Source organism: Orcinus orca, chromosome 5 (genome assembly GCF_937001465.1).
Source record: "Orcinus orca chromosome 5, mOrcOrc1.1, whole genome shotgun sequence".
NCBI classification, from domain to species: Eukaryota; Metazoa; Chordata; class Mammalia; order Artiodactyla; family Delphinidae; genus Orcinus; species Orcinus orca.
The window spans coordinates 126,387,381-126,411,243 of NC_064563.1; the positions used below are offsets into that span (position 1 = coordinate 126,387,381).

At 34.4% G+C, this 23,863-nt stretch overlaps 1 protein-coding gene across 2 annotated transcripts in view; it reads left to right on the top strand.

Annotated features, from left to right (window-relative positions):
- The window catches only part of NCAM2 (neural cell adhesion molecule 2), a 489,746-nt gene that overhangs the window by 346,647 nt on the left and 119,236 nt on the right, over positions 1 to 23,863 (top strand). For both annotated transcript variants that reach the window (XM_033418066.2, XM_004264467.3), the window contains exon 9: positions 15,702 to 15,852. In XM_033418066.2, coding sequence (XP_033273957.1) covers positions 15,702 to 15,852 — 151 coding nt within the window. The remainder of the gene's footprint in view (positions 1 to 15,701; positions 15,853 to 23,863) is intronic.

The window sequence follows — 23,863 nt, forward strand, 5'->3', positions numbered from 1 at the left end:
GGAAAGCTTGTTACTAATAGCATTCACTTTTCTAAATTTTATCACAAATTAGCAGTCCTGATTTTACTTTTCTGCTTAAGAGAAGCATTGATCCAATTAAATGATCTTTTCTGCTTGTTGCATGGTCTTTGGCTTATGGTATACTTTCCTGTTTTTTCTCTTATCAGTCTTTGTCTTCTAATTGATCTCTAAATTATCAAGGGCCCTAGTTTGGGTCTATTCTTGGATTCCTTTCTCTAACTATGTTTGTTCCCTTGACTTATTCATCTAGTCTCATCATGGCTTTAATTACCAGCTGGATTCAGTAAAATCCAAATTTTAAACATGAACCTCTCCATTAAATCCTAGTTGTCTGTATCCAGTGGTCTACCAGGTAGCTCCATTTGGATATTAAATAAGTATCTTAAACTGAAAGTATCCAGTCCAACTCTATACATTATCTCTACTTCTGCTTCTCCGTCAGTCATCCAAATTTCATTAAATGGTGATTCCTTCCCTCTAGTAATATAGCCTAAAATTCTTTATGTAATCTTTGACTTATTGATTGTTATACACACATTCAAATTTTGTAAATCCTGTTAGCCTTATTTTAAATATATTAAAAAATTGATAATTTCTCAAAACACAGCTGTTACTGCTCTAGTCCAAGCCAGCATAGTGACTTGCCTAGACTATTGCAATAACTTTTAAGAGGTTTTAATGCATTCACCTTTGCTCCCTGTTATTCTCATTAAAATATCTAAATTGGTCCATTTGAAATAAGTCAGATAATATCACTCTTTTTTTCAGAAGCCTCCAATAGCTTCTCATATCATTTGGAAATCCCTTTTATTACCTACACTGCTCTATATGATAGGCCATTCTTCAAATCTCTATTACCTTCACTTTTTCCTCAAATCCTACTATTAAGATCAATTAATTTCAACCAAATAAGATTTCACATTTCCTCCATCAATCCTTGGTGCTGGAAGATTTTCAATAGTGTATGTACTTTATCCATCTACAACTTTGAATGTACATTGTGAGTCATAAGTGTAGTGAAAACTATCACAAATCTTTGATGTACTAATTGCAGTTTCCAGCACTTTTGAGTTTGCTGAGAGAGTCCTTGATTGCCAACCTGAAGTCTATGTAGTAAGACTATTGATTTTTAACTATGTGTGTGTTTAGGTTAATTGTTGAATTCTTTAGGTAAACTAAGTATAAATTGCAGACCACTATTCTTTTAATTACAAAATCTGAAACCAGATAAGAACTTAAACTGTGTACAGAACACTAGAGTTGACTTACTATATGGATATTTGCATTCAGTTTTGAAGTACACTGCATCTATCTGAGTCATAGGAGGTGTGAAGCTACTGGGACAAAAATTTAAAAGAAAAAAACCATAATGCTAAAGAAATAGTAGCATACTCAGTGATAATTTGAATAAATTTATATATCCTCTGATTGCTTAGTGAATTAATAGTTTGCTTATTCATAAATTAAATATCCTCTGAGACCAAATGATAGAAATGGTGATAATTAAAGAGTTTCCATAGACAAATTTTATAGAAGCAGGAGGTTAGCAAGCAATAGAACTGCACACATTTCCTGTGTGTACCATAGAGAGATGTTGGATCTCCTTTTCCTATATTACAGAAACATGCCTGGCTGGCTCTTTGTTTTTTTTTGTTTGTTTTTTTGTGGTACGCGGGCCTCTCACTGTTGTGGCCTCTCCCATTGCGGAGCACAGGCTCCGGACGCGCAGGCTCAGTGGCCATGGCTCACGGGCCCAGCCGCTCCGCGGCATGTGGGATCCTCCTGGACCGGGGCATGAACCCGCGTCCCCTGCATCGGCAGGTGGACTCCCAACCACTGTGCTACCAGGGAAGTCCCTGGCTGGCTGTTTTGATCAGCATCTTGAGATAGCACATTGTGCTAAGAAATACACTATTCTAACACCTTCTCATATAATTTACAACAAGCTGCCCTGTAGTATAATTATTTACTACACATCCCATACCTGCATATCCCAACACACAATTAGAAACTTGTTGAGGGCTGTTTCTTATCATTTTTGATTGTTGTAGCAAAGGTAATATAACTTCCCAGACCGTCTCTGCTTCTTGGCTCTCTGTTTACACCATGCCCCCCTTTAATGATAATGTCTGTAAATTTTTATTTCCTGATGATTGATACATATCAATGTAAAGATTCATCACAGACCTGTCTGAGCCGTAATTTTGTTTTATTATAAAAGAATATAATATAGAAATATAGGCTTTACCTTCTCTTTTAATGTTTTGACAAAGACCACACTGTATCTTTTCCTTTCTATGGTTTAGAGTTGTATCACTGATTCATTTATTCCACACTTTGAAAGTGTCTTAATACACCATTTGTAGTTTGGTAAAAAATAAATTTTGTTAACATTTCCACCTTTCTTTCTCCTATGCATTATTTTATTATCTTGATAACTTAGATCCTTTCTGGAGAGTACCTTCTCATTTAATTGAAGACTTCTAAACTATAAAAAGTTTAGTTTGTATATGCAGTATTTGTTTTAATTTGTCTTTTCTTTATGAATAGATACTTTACCACAAAGCAAACAAAATCCAAAACCAAAACCAAACTAAAGCAGCTCACTGGAGTTCGTGTATATTATACACAGTTTTAATTTTTAGCCATCTTTTAGAGGTAGCTTGTTTCTTTGTCTATGTAGCAAAATGATTTGATTAAACTGTGTTTTTTATGTATTGTTAGTTTTTGGTGTTTATGTGCATGTATAATATAAAACGTTTCCAATAAATAAAGTGCTTTTTATTTAAAATAATTAGGTTAATTGCATAATTGTCAGACTGTAAGACAGCCTGAGAAGAGTTCAAAACGCAGAGATAAGAAATATTTTTTATCTTCTTGAGCCTCCCACCTAAAATGAGGCACTGAAGTAAAGTATATGAGTCACTCAGCATAGCTGTGTGTTAAAAAAGGAGCATATATTTGCTATAACACTGCCAGTACATATGACAGTAATTATACACATTATTTTCATAACATTTCTTATATATCCTACATTGTATATACTTTAATATGTATTTGAAATGATGTGATTTTTTAAAAGAAGGAAAAATATACACATACATTTCCAGGTACTCTTCTACTTTGTGGTATTAGTCTGATAAAAGCGATGCAGTTAATAGCGATGTGTTGTATACCATAAGAATTCTCATATATGTGACAAACGTTGATCACTAGATGGTAAATGCATTGCATTTTCTGATGTTAAGTGACAATTTAAAATACTTGTTAGAACGTATATTTCCATATTAGATTAAAAAGGGCTTGATTTATACTCTGACTTTAAACAATGACAACAGACAAAATTTATGTCATGATGGATAGCATATTGATCCATGAGAGGAGAGAAACAAATGATGTGACCCCTACGATTGGTAGAGTGTACTTTGTAGAGAGTTTCCAGGCTGTAGCACAGGGATGAAGAGTCTGACTCTTTCATTTGAGGAGCCAGTGTTCTGAGTTTGAATGACTTAGGGTGCTAGAAATCACAGGATGGGGTACCAGAGAGGGAGAGCCCTGTAGAGAAGAAATTCACACAGATAGAGCTCCAGAGATCTTCAGCACTTTCCCCAAGAGTCTTTAGCTGAGTATTGAGAAGTGTATGTGTGTGTGAGGAAACTATGCAAGGCCACAGAAAGAACCACTGGAATACTGAAGTATGTTGCTTCAGTAGTGTGGTCGAATTAGTCCTAAACTAAAGATTGCTCCCAGCTCGCCTAACAAAGTTTAAAAGCCTCAAAAGAATAAAACTGTTTTCATGTAACTCAAAGTATATAATTCACAATGTTTGGCATCCAATAAAGAATTATGAGGTATACAAGGTACATGAAAATATAACCCATAATAGGGAAAAAACCAAATCAATCAATAGAAACAGATCCATTGACACAAATAACAGTAGATAGGAACATCTTTTTTTTTTTATATATATACTGCATATGTACTACAAGGTAAAAGGAAAGCATGAACATAATACAGAGAAACATGACAAAGTAAAAGACTAAATCAAAATTCTAGAGATCAAAAAAATGTCAAGTAAAAAATACATTGGATTGGATTAACAGAAGATTAGATACTGCAGAAGAAAACTCTAGTAAAATCAAAGACAGAAAAATACAATTTATCCAAATGAAACATAGACAGGAAGAAAACATACATATACTTAGAGCAGTCCTGTGTCTTTTTCATGCTTTGAGTGAGTGTTGGCCAAAGAAGGCTCAGAACAGGGCCCTTATTTGTCTCACTAGATAGAGCAAAGAAAGAATGTTCCCAAAATATTTTGTATTTCTTCACACTGTAGTTTTTCCCTTACAGAACATGTTGTAGGAATTTGTATAAAGATATACTATAGGAAAAGGATAATAACTATTGTTAACATTGAATATATACTATGTGTCAGGCATTTTTTAAACATTTCATTTAACATTATTGTACTAATTGCTGTTGCATATTGTGCTTTTTGCTTTGCAAAAATCTTTCATTTGTCTCTAATTTGGACAAGATTGCCTTACCGCTGAGACACTTGTTACTAACTACATCACTGATTATAATAACATTTATCATGTATCTAGCACTGAGGCTACACAAAAGTTATGTACTGTGTATTAGGCAACTTGCACTGTGATAATTCTGCAAAATAATGACAGCAAAACCTCAGGGCTTTCAATACAAAAATCTATGGGTTTGTAAGTAGGCTGTAGCAGCATGCTCTAGACTTTAATTTGGGTTCTGCTCTGCTCTGTATGTTCTAACAATTGAGAAAATCGGATGAAGGAACACATCCCATCTTGGTTATGCTGTTTAAAAATTCCCATGATAAAATGTGTGATGTATATTTAAAACAAAGACTGGAGAATTGTATAATGAAACCCCACGTTCTATCACAGCCTCAGTCATTATCAATGTTATGCCATTCCAATTCTAATATTTTTAGTATTGCACTTCATCTGTTTTCCAATTGGTTATGTTTGTTATAAAGAAAAACATTTTAAAATCTGAATTAAAAAAACATTGAACCAAACCTATGGCTTCTTCAAAGCTTTGAAACAATGGAGTCTATATTTTAGTCATTATGTTACTTCCAGAGCACTATGGTGTAATAATGTGATATCAGTATTCACAAGGTAAGTTCAATTATGTGCATAAATCACCACAATACACCTGACCATCTTATAATAAATGTTGAATAGGAAGAATTTCAGTGTATAATGTGCCTCATTCTTTCAGACTTCCTTTCTATCTTCTCATTTTTGTGTGCCATGAAACTAAATTTTAACTCAAGATAGGAGGTAACTTTTAGATTTAAGTTTCTTCTTGGCTTCTTTATCCCTTATTGATTTTTTAATAAGGAGCTTTCTTTCTTTGCTTATTTTCCATTATGAAGGATATACAGAAAAATTGGAAATTCAGAAACAATAGTGATCAACCTCTTTTTCATGGTTTCTTAACCTTGGGGGAAGCAATGACATTTTAAATGGATTGAAAGCCTACTGGCTTTCTACACTAGCCCCATACTTATGGCTTGAATTCCTATGTCCTGAGTTTTCTGAACAACACTCAAATATTTTGTTCTATTATCTTCATATTTTGTTCTATTATCTTCATATTTGATTAAAATTGCACATACACTCAAGAAACAACAAAAAAATAAGTATCTTGTCATTCAGAGTCAACAACAGTGTTGCCAAAATTAAAATGATCAGCCATACTACAAGCACATTCCTCTCCTAATTTATTTGCTTAGAACTCCAATCACAATGAATGACCATAAGTAATAGTGATATAGACATGGGGTCAGGATACTTAATACAGCTTTAACTAATATATACATTTTGGAAATGATACATAGTCATTAGAATCCACAAATTTAAAACCATTGAATAGTGACACAGAGCCTATGTCTGTATAAAGCCTACAAGACAAGGCTTTTGACACCAAAGTCATGGCATTTGAGCAGGGAAGGTACTTCTGATGAAGGGCAGGGTCAAGGATACAGTCAAACCATCCACAAACATAGTGGCAATTACAGATAAATTCAATATCTAGGGATTTGTTATTAGTATTATGGATGAAATAAAATATAAATCTCATTATTTGGCAATTTAATCATTTATATGTGAAATGTTTTATCATTTATTTAGTAATTTGGCTGTCCTATAGTAGCTTTTCATCCTAATTTTAATTTTGTTATTTTTACTGACTATCTTACATATTTTCATTGATAAAATATTATAAATATTTTATAATATTATAAATAAATAACTGGCATGTGGCTCAAGGAATCATGAGAAAAGTCTAGCAACAGTAATGCACTGTTAAGTAAGAAGATAGGAGAGGTGTCATTTCCCTTTGAGACAGAATGCCTTTGGACCTCACAATGAAATGGATATTGTGTAAACTCACATATTTATCTTTTAGATCTGGATATCAGATGTTTTGTGCCAATTTATTTGCCAGGTGCTGAGCTCTTTTCAAATATTCAAATCATTAATCTCCCTCATAATACTATAAAGGCTGTACTTTTAAACCCATTATACAGAGAGAGAAACTGAGGTACAGCTAAATTAAGTAGTTGACTCCAAGTTACAAAGCTTATAGATGGCGCAAACAGGATGTAAAGTTTCCCATTTGGTTCTGTAGTCTCTGGTCTTACCTACTATTAAGGTAAAGAAGGCAGCACGCACAGGCACCAATACAGAATATTCAGGTCATATTCTGAAAACCAGCATTTTGACAATTATCAGTTGCAATTCACCTTTTCTAATTTTTTTGAGTTAAAATATCTGAAAAGTTTATTCTGCTTTTGGCCTGATTATCATAGCATTTCAATTTCAAATATTAAAGTACTGGGTATATAATATGGAATATAATGTATGCTGGTTATTAAAATATGATTTGTTATGGTCAAATGTGAATATATGCATATATATGTATAATTTTATATACCTACAGCAATCTACTAATAATAAATCAGATTTCCCATCCAGGGATCTGTGACAGAAACTTGAAAATATCCTTTTCCTCCTTTCTTTCATCACCAGCTCCCATCTAAACATTCACTGAATGCTGTGGATTCTTCCTCAGTATGTTTCTAGAATGCACTCACTTCTCTCCATCTCATCTACCTCTACCTTTTCCCAGAACACTATCATTGCAGTATGTTTCTTGGTGTTTTCTCTTCCCCTTTCAAAGTTATTCTCTACCCTGAGGCATGAATGATGCTCTCAAATAACAAATGCATTCTCCCTACTCCTTTGCCCGAAACCTTGCCTATCCTTTCCAGTTCTTTATAGAACACTCATTCTTTCTTTTGGCTTTAATTTTTAATATTTTCTAACATATAATTCACATAGCATGCAATTTACCCATCAAAGGGTAAAATTAAATAAATTGCCTTTTAGTATATTCACAGAGTTGTGCAATCATCAACGCAATAAATTTGGGGACATTTTCATCACCTCAAAAAACAAGTCCCGCTCCACTTGACTGTCACCTTACCACCACCTGCCAGCCTTAGGCAATCACTTTTGTATCTATAGATTTGTCTGTTCTGGAAATTCTGTATAAATGGAAGCGTTCAAAATGCGGACTTCATTACTAACTTCTATTCACTTAGCATAGTGATTTCAAGGTTCATCTATGTTGTGGCTTGTGTAAGTACCTCATATTTTTTATTGACAAATAATATTTCATTATATAGAAATATTATATTTTATTTATCCATGCATTAGTAGATGGATATTTGTGTTGCTTTCACTTTTTGGATTTATTAATAATGCTCTTATGGACATTTATGTAGTACATGCTTTTGTGTGGACATAGATCTTTAATTCTCTTGGGAGTGTAATGGCTGAATCATACGGTAACTCTGTGTTTAACATTTTGAGTACCTGTCAGACATTTTATCAAAAGCACCTGCACCGTTCTACATTCCTATCACATGTGCACTAAAGTTCCATTTTCTCCAGATCCTATCCAATGCTTGTTATTACCTGTCTTTTTGTTTATAGCCATCCCTGGGGGCATGAAGTAGTATGGAGTTTTGGTATGCATTTTCATGATGACTAAGGATGTTGAGCATCCTTTCATGTTTTTGTCAATGTTCCTTTGACTTTTGAGACTCTTTTGGGCATTCTTGTCTGTCTCTCCAGCCACTTCACATCTTACCTCTCTCCACCTTATATTGGATATGCCAGCTCTAGGGAGCTTCTTTCAACTCTTTGAACATGTCATTTTCCCCTCTAGTCCAGGCCTATGTAGTTCCCATTTCCTTCCTAACTTTCCTCCTATTTGCTTGGCCAGGGCTGACATCATGGATATGTGACATGTACAGTTGCACAGAGCCCAACACTCAGCAGGGCCCTGCATTGGGTTTAAAGTGCTGCTGTGGTTGTCTTAAAATTCATAGTAACTTTTGAACAAAAGGCCTCACATTTCAGTTTTCAGTGGGCCCTGCAAATTACGCAGCCAATCTGCTGCCTTACTTACCCTTCAGGACCCTGTTCAGGCAGAAATATCTGCAAGTAATTGTTCCTCACCTCTGTAGACTGTACTAGGTGTTCTTCCTTAATTTCATCTATGTCAGATGAAATTTATGATTTTCCTCTAAGCCTTTTAACCTTTGAGACTAAAGGCTTTGCCTTTCTTATCCATCTTTCTGTCCTCAGAACCCAGCATAGTGCTGGTCACATAGCTATGGTACAGTATGTAACTCAGCCACATAGTTATGGCCCAGGTAGTGAGCCATATGGCAAAAGTAATTCAGAATATGAACTCCAGGGCCAGACAGCCTGGGCATCCCACTGTTATCACTTATAAGCTGTGTGGGACCTGGGCAAGTTATCTAATGTTTCTGTGCCTCATTTTGCTCATCTTTAAAATGGGGATGATATTAGTCCCAATCTCATAGCACTATTAAGAGGATCATAGCAGTATTATGAACTAATAAATGTAAAATATTTAGTATGTATCTAACTATCACCTATTGTATGTGTTAGCAGTTATTCATTCCTATATTCAATTCCTATTTGTTGAATAAATTACTGACTGTATGTGCAAAGAGAAGAAAAGGGCCCTAGAGCCAGTGAAGAAACTACAAAAGTTAAGAAATTTTATTGGACATATTACTCTTTGTTTCATCAATTTACATTGCTAGGAGGAATGGTGATTGTACAAAAGTTTATTTCATGACATCAAAATAGGAGTACACTTAGGAAGGTGGGATCAAGCCCAGAGGAAAAAGACATTAAAACTAAGAGTAAATATAGAAATCTTAAAAGAGCAAGACAATCTTTCTGCTTAAATTTCTTTGCAGAAATTAGTGAATGTAATGAAACTTTATCATGATTTTGAGAAGTCAGTTTGGGTAAATTAATGCCAATAATGTTTGGAAAGAGTCTGTTTTCTTTTTTTATACATTTAGCAGCTTTGCCTTGCTGCTACTGCTATGTATTTGAAGCTGTTTAATTTGCATTCAATAGAGATTTAATGCCATTGAAAATAATTCAAACATAATATATAATAAAAAGAATCGCTCCCCCAAAACTGCATATCATACAATGAGAAAAAAATAACATTTAGTCAAAGGGTAAAATTTGTTGTGTGTCTGCATGTGTCTTGGGTCCTGCATGTGTTCTCTATCAGCCTGCCCAATGTCAGGAGAGCCCACGTTCTCACAGTCTCTTCTCTGCACCTACTGGGTTCTCTCAGTTCTCTCATAAGCCTTCTGGTGGCATATGCCCAGAATTCTCTGTACAACACTACCCCTCTTTCACCATTTCCAGATCCCAATCCACACTTCGGTTTAACAAGGAACATACCTCTGACTCTAACCCACCCCTCCATTAACACCCCCAAAATGAAACTGTGGTGTTCCTACATTGTATTTTTTTTAACATTTTTAATGGGGTATAATTGCTTTACAATGGTGTGTTAGTTTCTGCTTTATAACAAAGTGAATCAGTTATACATATATATATGTTCCCATATCTCTTCCCTCTTGCGTCTCCCTCCCTCCCACCCTCCCTATCCCACCCCTCCAGGCGGTCACAAAGCACCGAGCTGATCTCCCTGTGCCATGCGGCTGCTTCCCACTAGCTATCTACCTTACATTTGTTAGTGTATATATGTTCATGACTCTCTCTCGCCCTGTCACAGCTCACCCTTCCCCCTCCCCATATCCTCAAGTCCGTTTTCCAGTAGGTCTGTGTCTTTACTCCTATCTTACCCCTAGGTTCTTCATGACATTTTTTTTTCTTAAATTCCATATATATGTGTTAGCATACAGTATTTGTCTTTTTCTTTCTGACTTACTTCACTCTGTATAACAGACTCTAGGTCTATCCACCTCATTACAAATAGCTCAATTTCATTTCTTTTTATGGCTGAGTAATATTCCATTGTATACATGTGCCACATCTTCTTTATCCATTCATCCGATGATGGGCACTTAGGTTGTTTCCATCTCCGGGCTATTGTAAATAGAGCTGCAATGAACATTTTGGTACATGACTCTTTTTGAATTATGGTTTTCTCAGGGTATATGCCCAGTAGTGGGATTGCTGTGTCATATGTAGGTCTATTTGTAGTTTTTTAAGGAACCTCCATACTGTTCTCCATAGTGGCTGAACCAATTCACATTCCCACCAGCAGTGCAAGAGTGTTCCCTTTTCTCCACACCCTCTCCAGCATTTATTGTTTCTAGATTTTTTGATGATGACCATTCTGACTGGTGTGAGATGATATCTCATTGTAGTTTTGATTTGCATTTCTCTAATGATTAATGATGTTGAGCATTCTTTCATGTGTTTGTTGGCAGTCTGTATATCTTCTTTTGAGAAATGTCTATTTAGGTCTTCTGTCCATTTTTGGATTGGGTTGTTTGTTTTTTTTGTTATTGAACTGCATGAGCTGCTTGTAAATTTTGGAGATTAATCCTTTGTCAGTTGCTTCATTTGCAAATATTTTATCCCATTGTGAGGGTTGTCTTTTGGTCTTGTTTATGGTTTCCTTTGCTGTGTAAAAGCTTTGAAGTTTCATTAGGTCCCATTTGTTTATTTTTGTTTTTATTTCCATTACTCTAGGAGGTGGGTCAGAAAGGATCTTGCTGTGATTTATGTCATAGAGTGTTCTGCCTATGTTTTCTCTAAGAGTTTGATGGTTTCTGGCCTTACATTTAGGTCTTTAATCCATTTTGAGCTTATTTTTGTGTATGGTGTTAGGGAGTGATCTAATCTCATACTTTTACATGTATCTGTCCAGTTTTCCCAGCACCACTTATTGAAGAGGCTGTCCTTTCTCCACTGTACATTCCTGCCACCTTTATCAAAGATAAGGTGTCCATATGTGTGTGGGTTTATCTCTGGGCTTTCCATCCTGTTCCATCCTACATTGTATTTTTGAGTTTATTTGTATTATGTCTTAGAAGTAATATCTGTCTTCTTGGTTAAGCTTAAATTCCATGAAGAGCGGAAATTATTGTATTTTGCTCAGCTTATATCCCCAGCGCCTGGATGCTTATTGTGAAACAAGTGCACATATACAGAAAAAAATGTTGAGTAACTAAGTGACATGATCCACAATTTTCTCAAAAGGCCAAAGGGTCAATGACTCTAAAAAGGTTCAAAGACAAGAGTGTGAGGAAGAAGAAAGAAAGGAATACTGTCCAACTCAGATGTGTTGTGCACTACAATTGGATCCCAAATTTGACAGTAAATGTCTAGACAGGTAAAGCCACAAAAATAAACAGGACACATTATATAAATTCAAATGCCCAACAGTTAAAATTTACAACAAAATATTTATGTTTGAACTAAACTGAAGATGGTAGTTATCACATAGATATTTGATTAAGGGATTATTGAAAGAACAATAAACTCTATAAATAATTATTTTATCAAAATATTGAAATACTATTCAAGCAGTTCTTAAGCTGACCTTCCAGAAAGGCAAAAGATATAATATCAAGTTAAATTTCAGAGAGTCCTTCTGTAAAGGACTGGAATAATAATGTACAGTCAGACACTTTCTAATCATGTTAGTGTAGTGATAGAAACTGAAAATACTAGATGGAGAACTAATATGCCCATTAACCTGTCTCAATCAAATATCAGATGTCTTAAATGAATCTTCAGTAGGTAGTGAATCAAAGCCAAGATATAATGAATTTTCTTTCAGATATGTGTAATGCCTTTTTGTAGCACAAAGAGAAAGATGTCCTTTGGAATGTCAGAAATGAGGAGAAATGACTGGTTTTCTAGTCAATGCATATTGTGCATTATTACAAAGCCAATGCCAACTCTGAAAATGACTTACAATTTCTCAATGAATCACACACATTCCAGAAGAAATTCTATTCTTCCGGAATTTCTATTAATTTTAGATATATTTTAAATAAAACCATTTTTACTAATAGCATGCTAACTTTACACACACGGATAGTTTTCCACAAGTCAAAAACCGTATCATAATAACAAAAGTACCTGTTGATTTTTAAGGTGGGTAAATTTACTTTTTAATGTGCAAAAGAACAATATTTTCCCTAATGAAAGAAGGAACAATTTGCTTCGCATCATTATTAATGTATCTTGCCACATTCTAATTAAGGTATTAAATGTCACGTTTTTAATCATAGTAAAGTATAGCTGAAGGATTACATTTCCTTTATTCAATTATATGTACATTTCACTATATCTTAATTTGCTTTATAAAAATTTTAGAATGTAATGGTTCTGTCCTAGGTACTAGTCCGGGTGACTTTCACACAAAGTACCATAAAAATATTCTCGCATTTGTACAACTATAATATCAAACTGCAGGATAAAATCTGAAGTTCCAGTAAGACTAGAAAAAGCAATGTGTCCCAAGAAAAGCACAGGGACATTATATCTGTATGTATAGCAGTCAACCAGGGATTATTTTGAGTATAAATTGATATCTGGCCAAGAAATTGAAAGAATGATGGTAGAATACTGCCACGTAAATATGGAAGAGATAAAGGGGGAAAGATTTGAGAAAGATGTGTGAAGGCTTCTTAGAAAGCACAGGACATTCATGACAATACAAATAATTCACATTAAGTGGAATCCAAATTAACAGTATCCAAATTGTAAACTGTGCTTAAACAGAAAGGTAATACCATATGGAAGTCCGTAAACATCAGGCTAATGGATTGGGGTTTTACTTGGGAGGCAATACAATGTTATTTGTAATTATAGAGTGTGAGGTCCAGGGATGTGAAACCTTCATAAAGTTGTTATGAGAAATAAAAGTTTGCTTTTAAAAAAAAAGACTTATTCTTAGTTACACAAGAAATAATTTCTGCAGCTGGAATGATTTTTTGCTAAGAGAAACATAGGAAATAACATAATGTTGAAGGCTTTTGCAGAGTCAGGGAGTCTTTTTTGGTCACATTCAGCCTGAATGTGATTGTTCTCTCTGAAATCCAGAGACGCCTGTCAATATCCTTCCAACTTAGCAGCACAACTAAAACTGTAAATGGAGAGGCAGAGAGCAGATAGGTCTATGGAAACACAGTTGCTGAAAATTGGAAATCATAATGTTGAGCAAGATGATAAACTGAGATTTATCATTATTCAGAATATAAATAGATGAATAAATGTTCAGCAACTGATCCAAGACTGAGGACATGGTATAGCATGGGGCATGGGAAAGAATTAGTATCATTCATAGAAGACAACTGGGAGAGGACAGGTGATGCTGGGTAAGGCGTGATGTATTCATCTGCACATGCTACTTTGAGATATACATCAAATGGACTTGCCCTGCATATGATATATTTAGTTATGTAGCTCCAGGGAAAGAAGGATCCTGGGTGGAGAAAGAGTGACTAGAGATCATCAGTGTAGATGTGGGCAGGGATAAGAGTGCCTAAGTGGATTGTATTGACTGAAAAGACACTAGAGTCCAGGACAGAATACAGAGGCCCCGAGGAAGAAAGGAGGCTGTAACCAAAACCAAACCCAAGGAAACTACAACCAAAACTGGGAGAAAAATCAGGATCATGTGAGTGTCTTGAAAGTCAAGGGAAGTCGGCACACAAGAAAGGAAGGATATAGTTCAATAGGATTTAATGATGAACAGAGTTGCAGTGAGATAAGGACCAAAGAATACCTATTTAGTTATGGAACAGCAGTTAGTTACCTTGTGTAACAATTGTCCATTTTGCTTTTGGGTTTATTCATTCTGATTTTTAACTTCTGTGGATTCTTACATTTTGCTTTCTTTCAATTAAGTAAATGGGTTTGGCAACTGAACTTCTTCAAAATTGGCAGAAGAGAATGCCATTCTGCTTGAAAACTTCACCTTACTATTTCTTTAGCAATACTTGGGTGGTGGGGAACATATTTTTGACATAGAAATCTTGATCTAAGTTGCATAATACATCCCTAATATGCTTTTGTTTATTTCTTTGTTTTTGAAGACCATTTTCCAGATAGTGAATTATGAGTGAGTGATAGGATTGTATAATGATTGCATTCCTATATAAAATTAAAAAGCAAAAAAAAGTAACCATATTGTGCCCCAATCAACATGTTTGAAAAAGAGCTTTAAGATAGTCTTTTAATATTAATAAAGGAAAATAGTTAAACATCACTTTAATAATGCAAAGTACACACATGTATTGAAATTTGTTCAAATCTGTCATATAGAAAATTAAACAACCATTATACTGTTTATAATAACATACATATTTCAGTTGAATGTATGATATACAATATTTTGCTGAACACTAAAACCTCAAATATTAAAAAGAATCAATTCAATAATGGTAGAACAGATGTTTCCAATGAGTTATAAAGTGCTAAAAGTTCACTATATTTCTTGATAGTACAGAGTAAAATTCAATGAATAAACTTATTGTTTTAAATATGTGTGCTATAAAGGTATTTGATTTAAGAAAATTCTATAATTATGTTGCACACAATAATTCTTATTTGAAATATAATCTATATGTTATTGGATTATAAGCAATTCCTTGATTTGAGTCATATTTGTGGAGTTAAGTGATTAATAATTTCCATATTGTTTCCAATGACTTCCTAAGAATGCTGTGTTTTTAATAGTGTATCTATGATGCATATGGTACCAATTATGCTTATGAGCAATGCTGTTGCATTCATTCAAAAATGAAAACTATAAATTCCTCTTAAAGTCTTTAATTGTCATACATCTTGATACATTCTCCTTATTTAGTGAAATAGAAAACTAAAATACAGCAGGAATATCATTTTCACTGGTAGGCTTTAGCCAGAATTGAATAGGCATTATTGTCATTTTGCTATGTTTGTAAAGAACACAATTGAAAGACAACAGAATCCTTCCGAGAAGAACATACTAGCTTTATAAAAAGCAAAAAGCATAATAAATAAAAGAGGTTGATAAAACTTATGTTTAAGTTTTTACTACTTACAAGTCAGTGTTCCTGTAAGCAAGTGGGCTGGTAAAATGGATTAGCTAAAAATAGTAAAGTATAAATAAACACTGCTTTTTTGAAATAAAAAATGAATACAGGTAAGAGTTTATTTTCATTTATTGTATCTATGATAAATGCAATATGTTTCATCATCATTTTACACAAAATACGCATAAAATCTTTATTTTTCCTGAATCAATGTAAACAGAGCCCAGATGGACGTATCGAAGTCAGAGGGCAGCACAGAAGCTCATCACTGCATATTAAAGATGTGAAGTTGTCAGATTCAGGGAGATATGACTGTGAAGCTGCAAGTAGAATCGGAGGGCACCAGAAAAGCATGTACCTTGATATTGAATGTAAGTTATTTTCATTGTGTATGTTTATTAAAACAACTTTTCTGCCTTGAAAAACATGTATTTTCGTGGGAAAATCAAAATACAGTAGTTCATTTTGTAGTATGTAATGCATAACTTTAGAAGGAATGCAGCCAAAGTCAGTTATTAGAGACATCTAGTGGCGGTTATGGGAGATTTCACAGTGCTATATGTTTAATGGTCTTAATGTTGCTTATCCTGAAAATTGTGGCCTTTTATTACACAGCGTTTAACCCAAAACACAATGTAAACTGAATTATATTAGTTATAAGTAATTGATCAACATCACCTTAGATTTTTATCTGTTTATTCCTAATATTAATGGTCCTGTGTTTCACATATGTAGTGAGAATTTCATTTCTCATTTCAAGATGTTTTGTTGAATTATTTTACATCCTCATAAGTTATTGTATAGTATTTAAAATACAGTACTTAGGATACTCTATTTTTCAAGGCTGATTGCTAACAAACTATAAGTTGTTTTTTGATCACAGATGCACTCCTCCTTTGCTGTTAAAGTCTTGCATATTGGTTTATTCAGCTTTTTCTGGAATTTCTCTCTAAGTAGCATCTTAACTGCATGCCACAAATAGTGATATGTTGTCTTTCTCTTGGCTTTCAGTTGAAAATATTTTCTACATTTCTTTGTGATTTCATCACTGGTCAATAGTTATTTATGAAGATATGTTTAGCTTCCAGATATTTATTGTTTTCTTAGATATTTTGCTTTTACTTATTTCTAATTTAATACAGTTGTGCTTAGAAAATACATTCTATATGATTTTGATGTTTTCATATTTATTGAGGTTTATTTTATGTCCCAGCGTATGATCTACCTACTGAATACATAATGTACTTGAAAAACATATATATTCTGCAGATATTGTGCTCTATAAATATACATTAGATCAAGGTGGGTGTTAGTGTTCTTTAATCTTCTGTGTCTTTACTGAATTTGTTTTGTTCTATTAGAGTGATGGTTGTTAAAATCCTCCACCATGATTGTGAACTTTTTTCTCTCTCTGTAATCCTGTTGATTTTTGTATCATATATTTTGAGGCTCAGTGACACAGCACACATTTATAGTTATCTTCTCTTAGTTTCCTATTGTCACTATAACTAATGACCAAGAATTTTATTGCTGTAAACAACACAATATATTATTTTAAACTCTTGAGGTCAGAGGTTGGAAATGATTCTCACTGGGATAAAATCAAGTGTCCGTAGGGTTGTGTTTCTTTATGGAAGCCCTACAGGAGATTCCCTTTTCTTGTCTTTTCCATTTCTAGAATCTGCCCACCTTCCTTGGCTTGCAGTCTCCTTCCAACTTCAAAGCCAGCTTTGGCAGATTGAGTCTCTCTCGCATCGTATCACTTTGACTCTGCTTCCTTCCTCACATCTTCTCTATATTTGACTTCCCTGCAATTACATTGGACCCACATTGGGTAATCCAGGATAATTCTCTCAACTCAACATCCTTTACATCACAGTTGCAAAGTTCTTTTTTCCCATGTGAAGTAACATGCTCAAAAGGTCTGGAGATTATGATATGAATATCATTGGGGGATCATTATTCTCTCTCCCATTCTCTCTCTCCATATGTCTTCCTCATGAATTATTCATTTTCTGCACTAATCTCTGACTCGATGTACTTTAACGTTCAATAGCTGTTCATGTTCTCTCAGAGTTAATTATCTGACACTTTACATTAAATGTAGAAACCTGACAACCATATAGGTGCCTTTACAAGTGCTCCACACTGATCTTTTTTTTATTATTAATATCATATGTATTTTATATCTGCATTCATATTAATTGAGAATCTCACCAGAAATTATGATGATTTTTGTTTTAAGAGTTATAGATATATTAAGGAACTGAAGAGGAAAAAAAATGTTATTTACTCATATCTTTACCATTTCCTTTTACTCTTCCTCCATCCTTAAAGATTCAGATTTTCCTCTGATATTATTGTCCTCCAGTCTGAATAAATTTCTTCCCCGTTTATTGTAGGTCATATTTGTTAGGGATAGAGTCTATTATTTTTTTTTAATTTTCATCTGAAAATGGCCTCTCTGTTATTCCTGATGAATTTTTTTTTCCCCTGGGAAGAATTCTGGGTTGTCATTTCTTTAAAGATATGGCTCCACTGTCTTCTAGCCCCCTTGGTTTCTGATGATAAATCCGTGGTAATTTGAATTATTTATCCCTTGTATGTATGCCATGTGTCTTTTTTTTTAATTTTTCTTTTTAAATTTATTTATTTTTGGCTCTGTTGGGTTTTCGTTGCTGCGTGCGGGCTTTCTCTAGCTGCGACGAGCGGGGGCCACTCTTCGTTGTGGTGCGCGGGCTTCTCGTTGTGGCTTCTCTTGTTGCGGAGCGTGGGTTCTAGGCACACGGGCTTCAGTAGTTGTGTCCCGCGGGCTCAGTAGTTGTGGCTTGCAGGCTCTAGAGCACAGGCTCAGCAGTTGTGGTGCATGGGCTTAGCTGTTCCGTGGCATGTGGGATCTTCCAGGACCAGGGTTCGAACCCATGTCCCCTGCACTGGAAGGTGGATTCCTAACCACTGTGCTTCCAGGGAAGCCCATGTGTCATTTTTCTAAAGCTGCTTTCAAGTTATTTTATTCATCTTTGTTATTCATAGCTTTGACTAGGATATGCCCAGGTATGGTTTTCTTTGGGTTTATCCTGTTTGAGGTATACTGAATTTCTTGAATCTGTAAATTCTGTATTTGTCAATATATTTGGCAGTTTTTTATCATATGTCTTCAAACATCTGTCCTGTCCTAATCTCTTTTTCATCTCTAGGACTTTACTTACACACTTTAGACGTTTTGGCTCAAAGATCTCTGAGACACTGTTCAGTTTTATGTATCTTATTTCTCATTGTTCTTCAGATTAGATGATTTCTGTTGTTTGCTTTTCAAGTTGACGGATTCTTTACTGCATCATCTCTTTTCTGCTACCGAGTCCATCCAGTGAGGTTTCTGTTTTATTTAAGATATTATTTTTTTAGCTCTAAATTTCTAATTTTGTTCTGTTTTATATTTTTTGTTTCTCTGCTGAGATTTCTTATATATTCATTAATTCTATATGTGTTTTTTCTTTACCTCATGTAACATAGTTAAATTAGCTGCTCTAAAATCTCTTATCTGGTAGATTCAACATCTGAATCATCTTGGGATGTGCATATGTTAATTGTCTTTTCCCTTTAGAATTGGTCATATTCTCCTGGTTTGTTGAATGTTGAGAAATATTGCATCGTGTCCTGGACACTGTAAATATTATGTTGTGCAGACTCTGGGTCTTGAAAACCATATGGGAAAAATGTATTTTTAAGTAGATAATCACCTCTAAGTTCTGTGTTGCCCCCTGTAATCAGGGATTCACATCTCACAGTTGATTTCTTAATGCCTTTGCTATACATTTTTGTATCTGCTCTATGCATGCCAAGCTCAGACTTTAGGCTGAGATTTCTGTGGTTTTATTTACAGAATTATGGCGTCTCCTTCTCTGACTCCTGTCTGGGATTACCCCCACAGTATTCAACCTGTATTGGCTTCTTTCCAGCATACCCTCTATATTTCTGGATGTGTTTTAGGTCCAGAATCACTTCGATGCTCCTTGTCTAGTACCTGCCCTCTAGACAAAGCAATGAGGGTGAAAAAAAAAAAAAACAAAGAAACTAGTTTTCATTCCCCTCCACAATCCCTGATTTTGTTTACTTTCCAGAAGCCTTAGGGGAGTGTTGTTTTTGTTGTTGTTGTTGTTGTTTTGCTTGATTTGTGCTATTTCTAGTCCTCTTAATTATTACCAGTAGTGGAGTTGGGCTATCACAGGCTTGTCCTGCCATTATGGAAACAGAAAGGTATATATATTCTGCTTTTAAGAAGACTTTGTCATAAGAATTTTTGGTTTCCCTAGTTCCTGGAAACAAGAGTATGAATGTCTTAGTTTCAGTTTTCAGCAATTTTTAATTTATTTCCTCCCTTCATTTTCTTTTCAAATTTTATACTTATTTTTCATAATCATACATCCTTAAAGAAACCATTACCCTGATCAAAAGATTGTTCAATTGCAAAGTCCTGAAAAGTAAGAAGTTGAGCTTCTTTTTTCTCCTGCTGCATATCAATCTTCTGTGTAGTCAATTTTATTTAATTTGACATTTTTATCTATACCTACACTTAATCTACCTAGAAAGTATAGTAAGTTCTACATATGTGAATCATTTCAAATTTTAAATTGAGAGATAGGGGATTTCACTAGAGGTCTAGTGGTTAGGATTCCCCGTGGCCTGGGTTCAGTCCTGGTCAGGGAACTGAGATCCTGCAAGCCCTGCAACGTGGCAAAAAAAAATTAATAATAATAAATTAAAATAAATAAATAGAGAGATAGGATGGCTTTAGCTGAGTTTTAGAGTTTAGAGGTTCAGAATTTTAATAGTATCCTTTACCTATAAAGGGAATAATTCTCCTGATATAGGCTGAATTTCATGTGAAGCAAAGGAAAATGTTTTATATTTTAAGATTAATAAACACACTATCAAACTTTATTTGTGCATTCTATTGACATGTTTCCTTTTTTGTTTTTTCAATCTTTAAATGAAAGGAGTTTCTCTTGTGGATTTAACCTATACATGAATCCTGTATTTAAGCTATGGCCTCTTGTTTTCTCCCCATGATGAATCTCTTTTAAATATCTGTTACAAATTACTTGAAAATCTCTGACAGTCTAGCTTCCTGTTTGATTAACCCAGACTCTTACAGTATTGCTTCATATGCCTTACTCAAGATGCTCCATTTTTCACAATCAAATTTACTGATGAATTCCAGAACGCTGGGAGCCCAGCTCACTTTTCAAACTTTATGCTACATTTAGCAAGATACAAGTTTGCCCATATATGTGCCCAACCTCTACTGTATTGTAGGTAATGAGATTATTACCTTCTAGGTACTTAACGATAATTTATTAAAACTGAATCATGTAAAAAATGCTTAAAGTGGATGAATATTATGATGAAAATTTATTTATGTTTATATAAATATTCTAGTAAAAGATAAATTTATACTTAAGTAGAAAATAAAATAATTATTCATCTTAATATCATTAATAGCTAAGATTCAGATTTTATTCATGTGGTAGGAGCAGAGTAAATGCCATTATGTTATCTTTTGTCTATAGTTATTATTATTTTTGAGTATGGAATTAAATAATCATTTGGAACATGTGACCATGGTTGTAATTTAAAATTTAGCCTGTTCTTCTCTTTCACTTGCAAGTAACTTCCTTGTTAGTGTCATTGTATTATGAAGGTTGGAACACTTTTTTATGCCTGCAGTGCTACTATTTGTAAAATATCTTATTATCTTCTCATATGAAGACTAGTAGAAATTTTGGTTGGATAGGGCAGCATAACAACCATGATAAATATTTAGCTTATCAAATAAGCTTATTTCTTGATAATTAAAGCCTGTGTTGTTATAAAATAGGATATTTTATTTAGTGACAAATTTATAGTAGTAATAACTTAATGCAATGGCATGTAATACCTTGAAAAGTTATTGATGTAAATAAATATTTGTATGTTAGAAATAGTAAGAATTTTTATTTTCCATCTTTGATTCAAAACAGTACAGAAATTATGAGCATTACAAAGAAATTATACAATGTCACAAAACATTTACCATTCTTTACTATGTGATTCAAGAAACTACAGTGTAATATTGTTAAGAATGAGTGAAAAAGAACTGAGCCATTTATAATTTGATACCAACCACATTTATTATAGTACCACTAAACTTAAGGTGCTTAGGAGATTATCTCTTTTTTTTTGTTCAAAACCTCTTTTGTATTTCAGTTTAAGCAGACTCCTTGGCATCCTGCCAGTTCATTTTCAACATTCCAAAGGCATTACCCTTTCTAAGAAGCATGAGTTGAACTAAAGTTCCAATTTATAAAACAAAGGGGATAACAAGCATGTGATATGTAGTTGAATGCAATAAGCACCGATTACATAGTACATTTGATGGCAATTAGAATCAAGTTTTGTGAGTAGGTACTCATTACTTATTACCTATTAATTAGACTTAATTATTTTATGTGATTCATTTAAGAGTTACATGGTAAAAATGCCTGCTAAGAAATATTGAATTTTTAATTTGCATTTTTTTCTCATTGAGCTCTCTGCACCTGCTTTTATTTCTTGTTAGAGATAATAGCAATATTCAAATGAATTTTCTCCTGTATAAAAGTTGTTAGCAATATCAGAAACCTCTTAAGGATATAGAGATATTAATTAACCTTATAACACATATTCATGTTACTTCTAGACTTAACATGTATTCCATATAATTAATAAAACTTTGTTTTATTGCACAATTATTTCCTCAAGTTTTGCAGTCTTTCAAAATAACTAATTCCAGTAGCATGCTCTGCTACATGTACAGGATGAGGTAGGTAAGATGTGACCATAGTTTTAACATTTAAAGAGAGTATCTCAATAACACTTAGGAAAACTCCTTGTTCATAGCAGACAAACATTTTATATCTGTGATTAAAATCTTGTCTTATGAACATACCCTATACACTCACCATAATACATTTAAATTGTTCAGACTTTAAAGAAGATGGCTTATTTGCAGAAGTAAATTGGTTCTAATGTCAGCAATTATTTAGATTTTATACGCTTCATGATAATTTCAAGGAACATCTGAAAGAAATATAAAGTCTATGTCTACATCCAGAAGATAAGAATAGATCATTAAAAGAGAAAGGTGAAAAAATCTTTTACCGCTCACCTGTATTATTTTAACCCAGACTTTACGTGGACCTCCTGGGGAAATTTGAAATATCACATTCTTCATGTGTACAGATACTATAACTTACTTTAGTTTTTTTTTTTTTTTTTCTTTTGCATTACACGGGCCTCTCACTGCTGTGGCTTTTCCCGTTGCAGAGCACAGGCTCCGGACGCGCAGGCTCAGCAGCCATGGCTCACAGGCCCAGCCGCTCTGCGGCATGTGGGGTCTTCCTGGACCCGGGCAGGAACCCATGTCCCCTGCATCAGCAGGCGGACTCTAAACCACTGCGCCACCAGGGAAGCCCAACTTACTCTAGTTTTATCACATTTTGTCTGTCTCTGACAGATATAATCTGATTCAGATTAAATTTTGTGAAAATGTACTTCAGAGATTATGATGATGAAAAGTTGTTAAGGAATTTTAGGAAATATCTAACCCTTGAGAGGATAAATCTTAGAAATGAACCAATATCAGACAAACAAATGAAATAGTCATTGTGTTTAACTACTGGATTTATCACTACCTCTTGGCACCTGCTTAACCTAATTGTCCCGAAATATCAGTCTCTACATCCAATTTGCCACAGCTTTCTGCCCTTCCTCTGGAATGAAGACCTTATGCAGTGATCTCACTTCCCACTAGTACAGTGAACGTCCTAGCTTGGGCAGCTGTAACTAAATATCTTAGACTGGGAGGCTTTCACAGAACCATTTATTTCTCATGGTTCTGGAGGCTGGAAGGCCGAGATCAGGATGCCAGAATTGTCAGGTCCCTGGTGAGTGCTCTTTTGCTGGTATGTCTTCACATGGCCTTTCCTTGGTGCATGCTCGCAGGAGATACACCTCCTCTCTCTTCCTCTTTCACTAAGGACATTAATCCCATGATGGGGATTTTACTCTCATGACTTCATCTAAAATTAATTACTTCCAAAGGCCCCACCTCCAAATACCATCACATTGAGAATTAGGGATCAACATATCAATTTGGAGGAGATACAAAAATTCATTCATAGGAATGAGCTTTCTGTATTGGACAGAGAAGACCACCTCACAGATGGAACTAATGCAGAACTTCACAGGGTGAGGCTGCACATTGCGATCACATCATATCAAGCCTTTACTGACATCACTGAGTTGTGTCTTTTTTTTTTTTTTTTTGCGGTACGCGGGCCTCTCACTGTTGTGGCCTCTCCC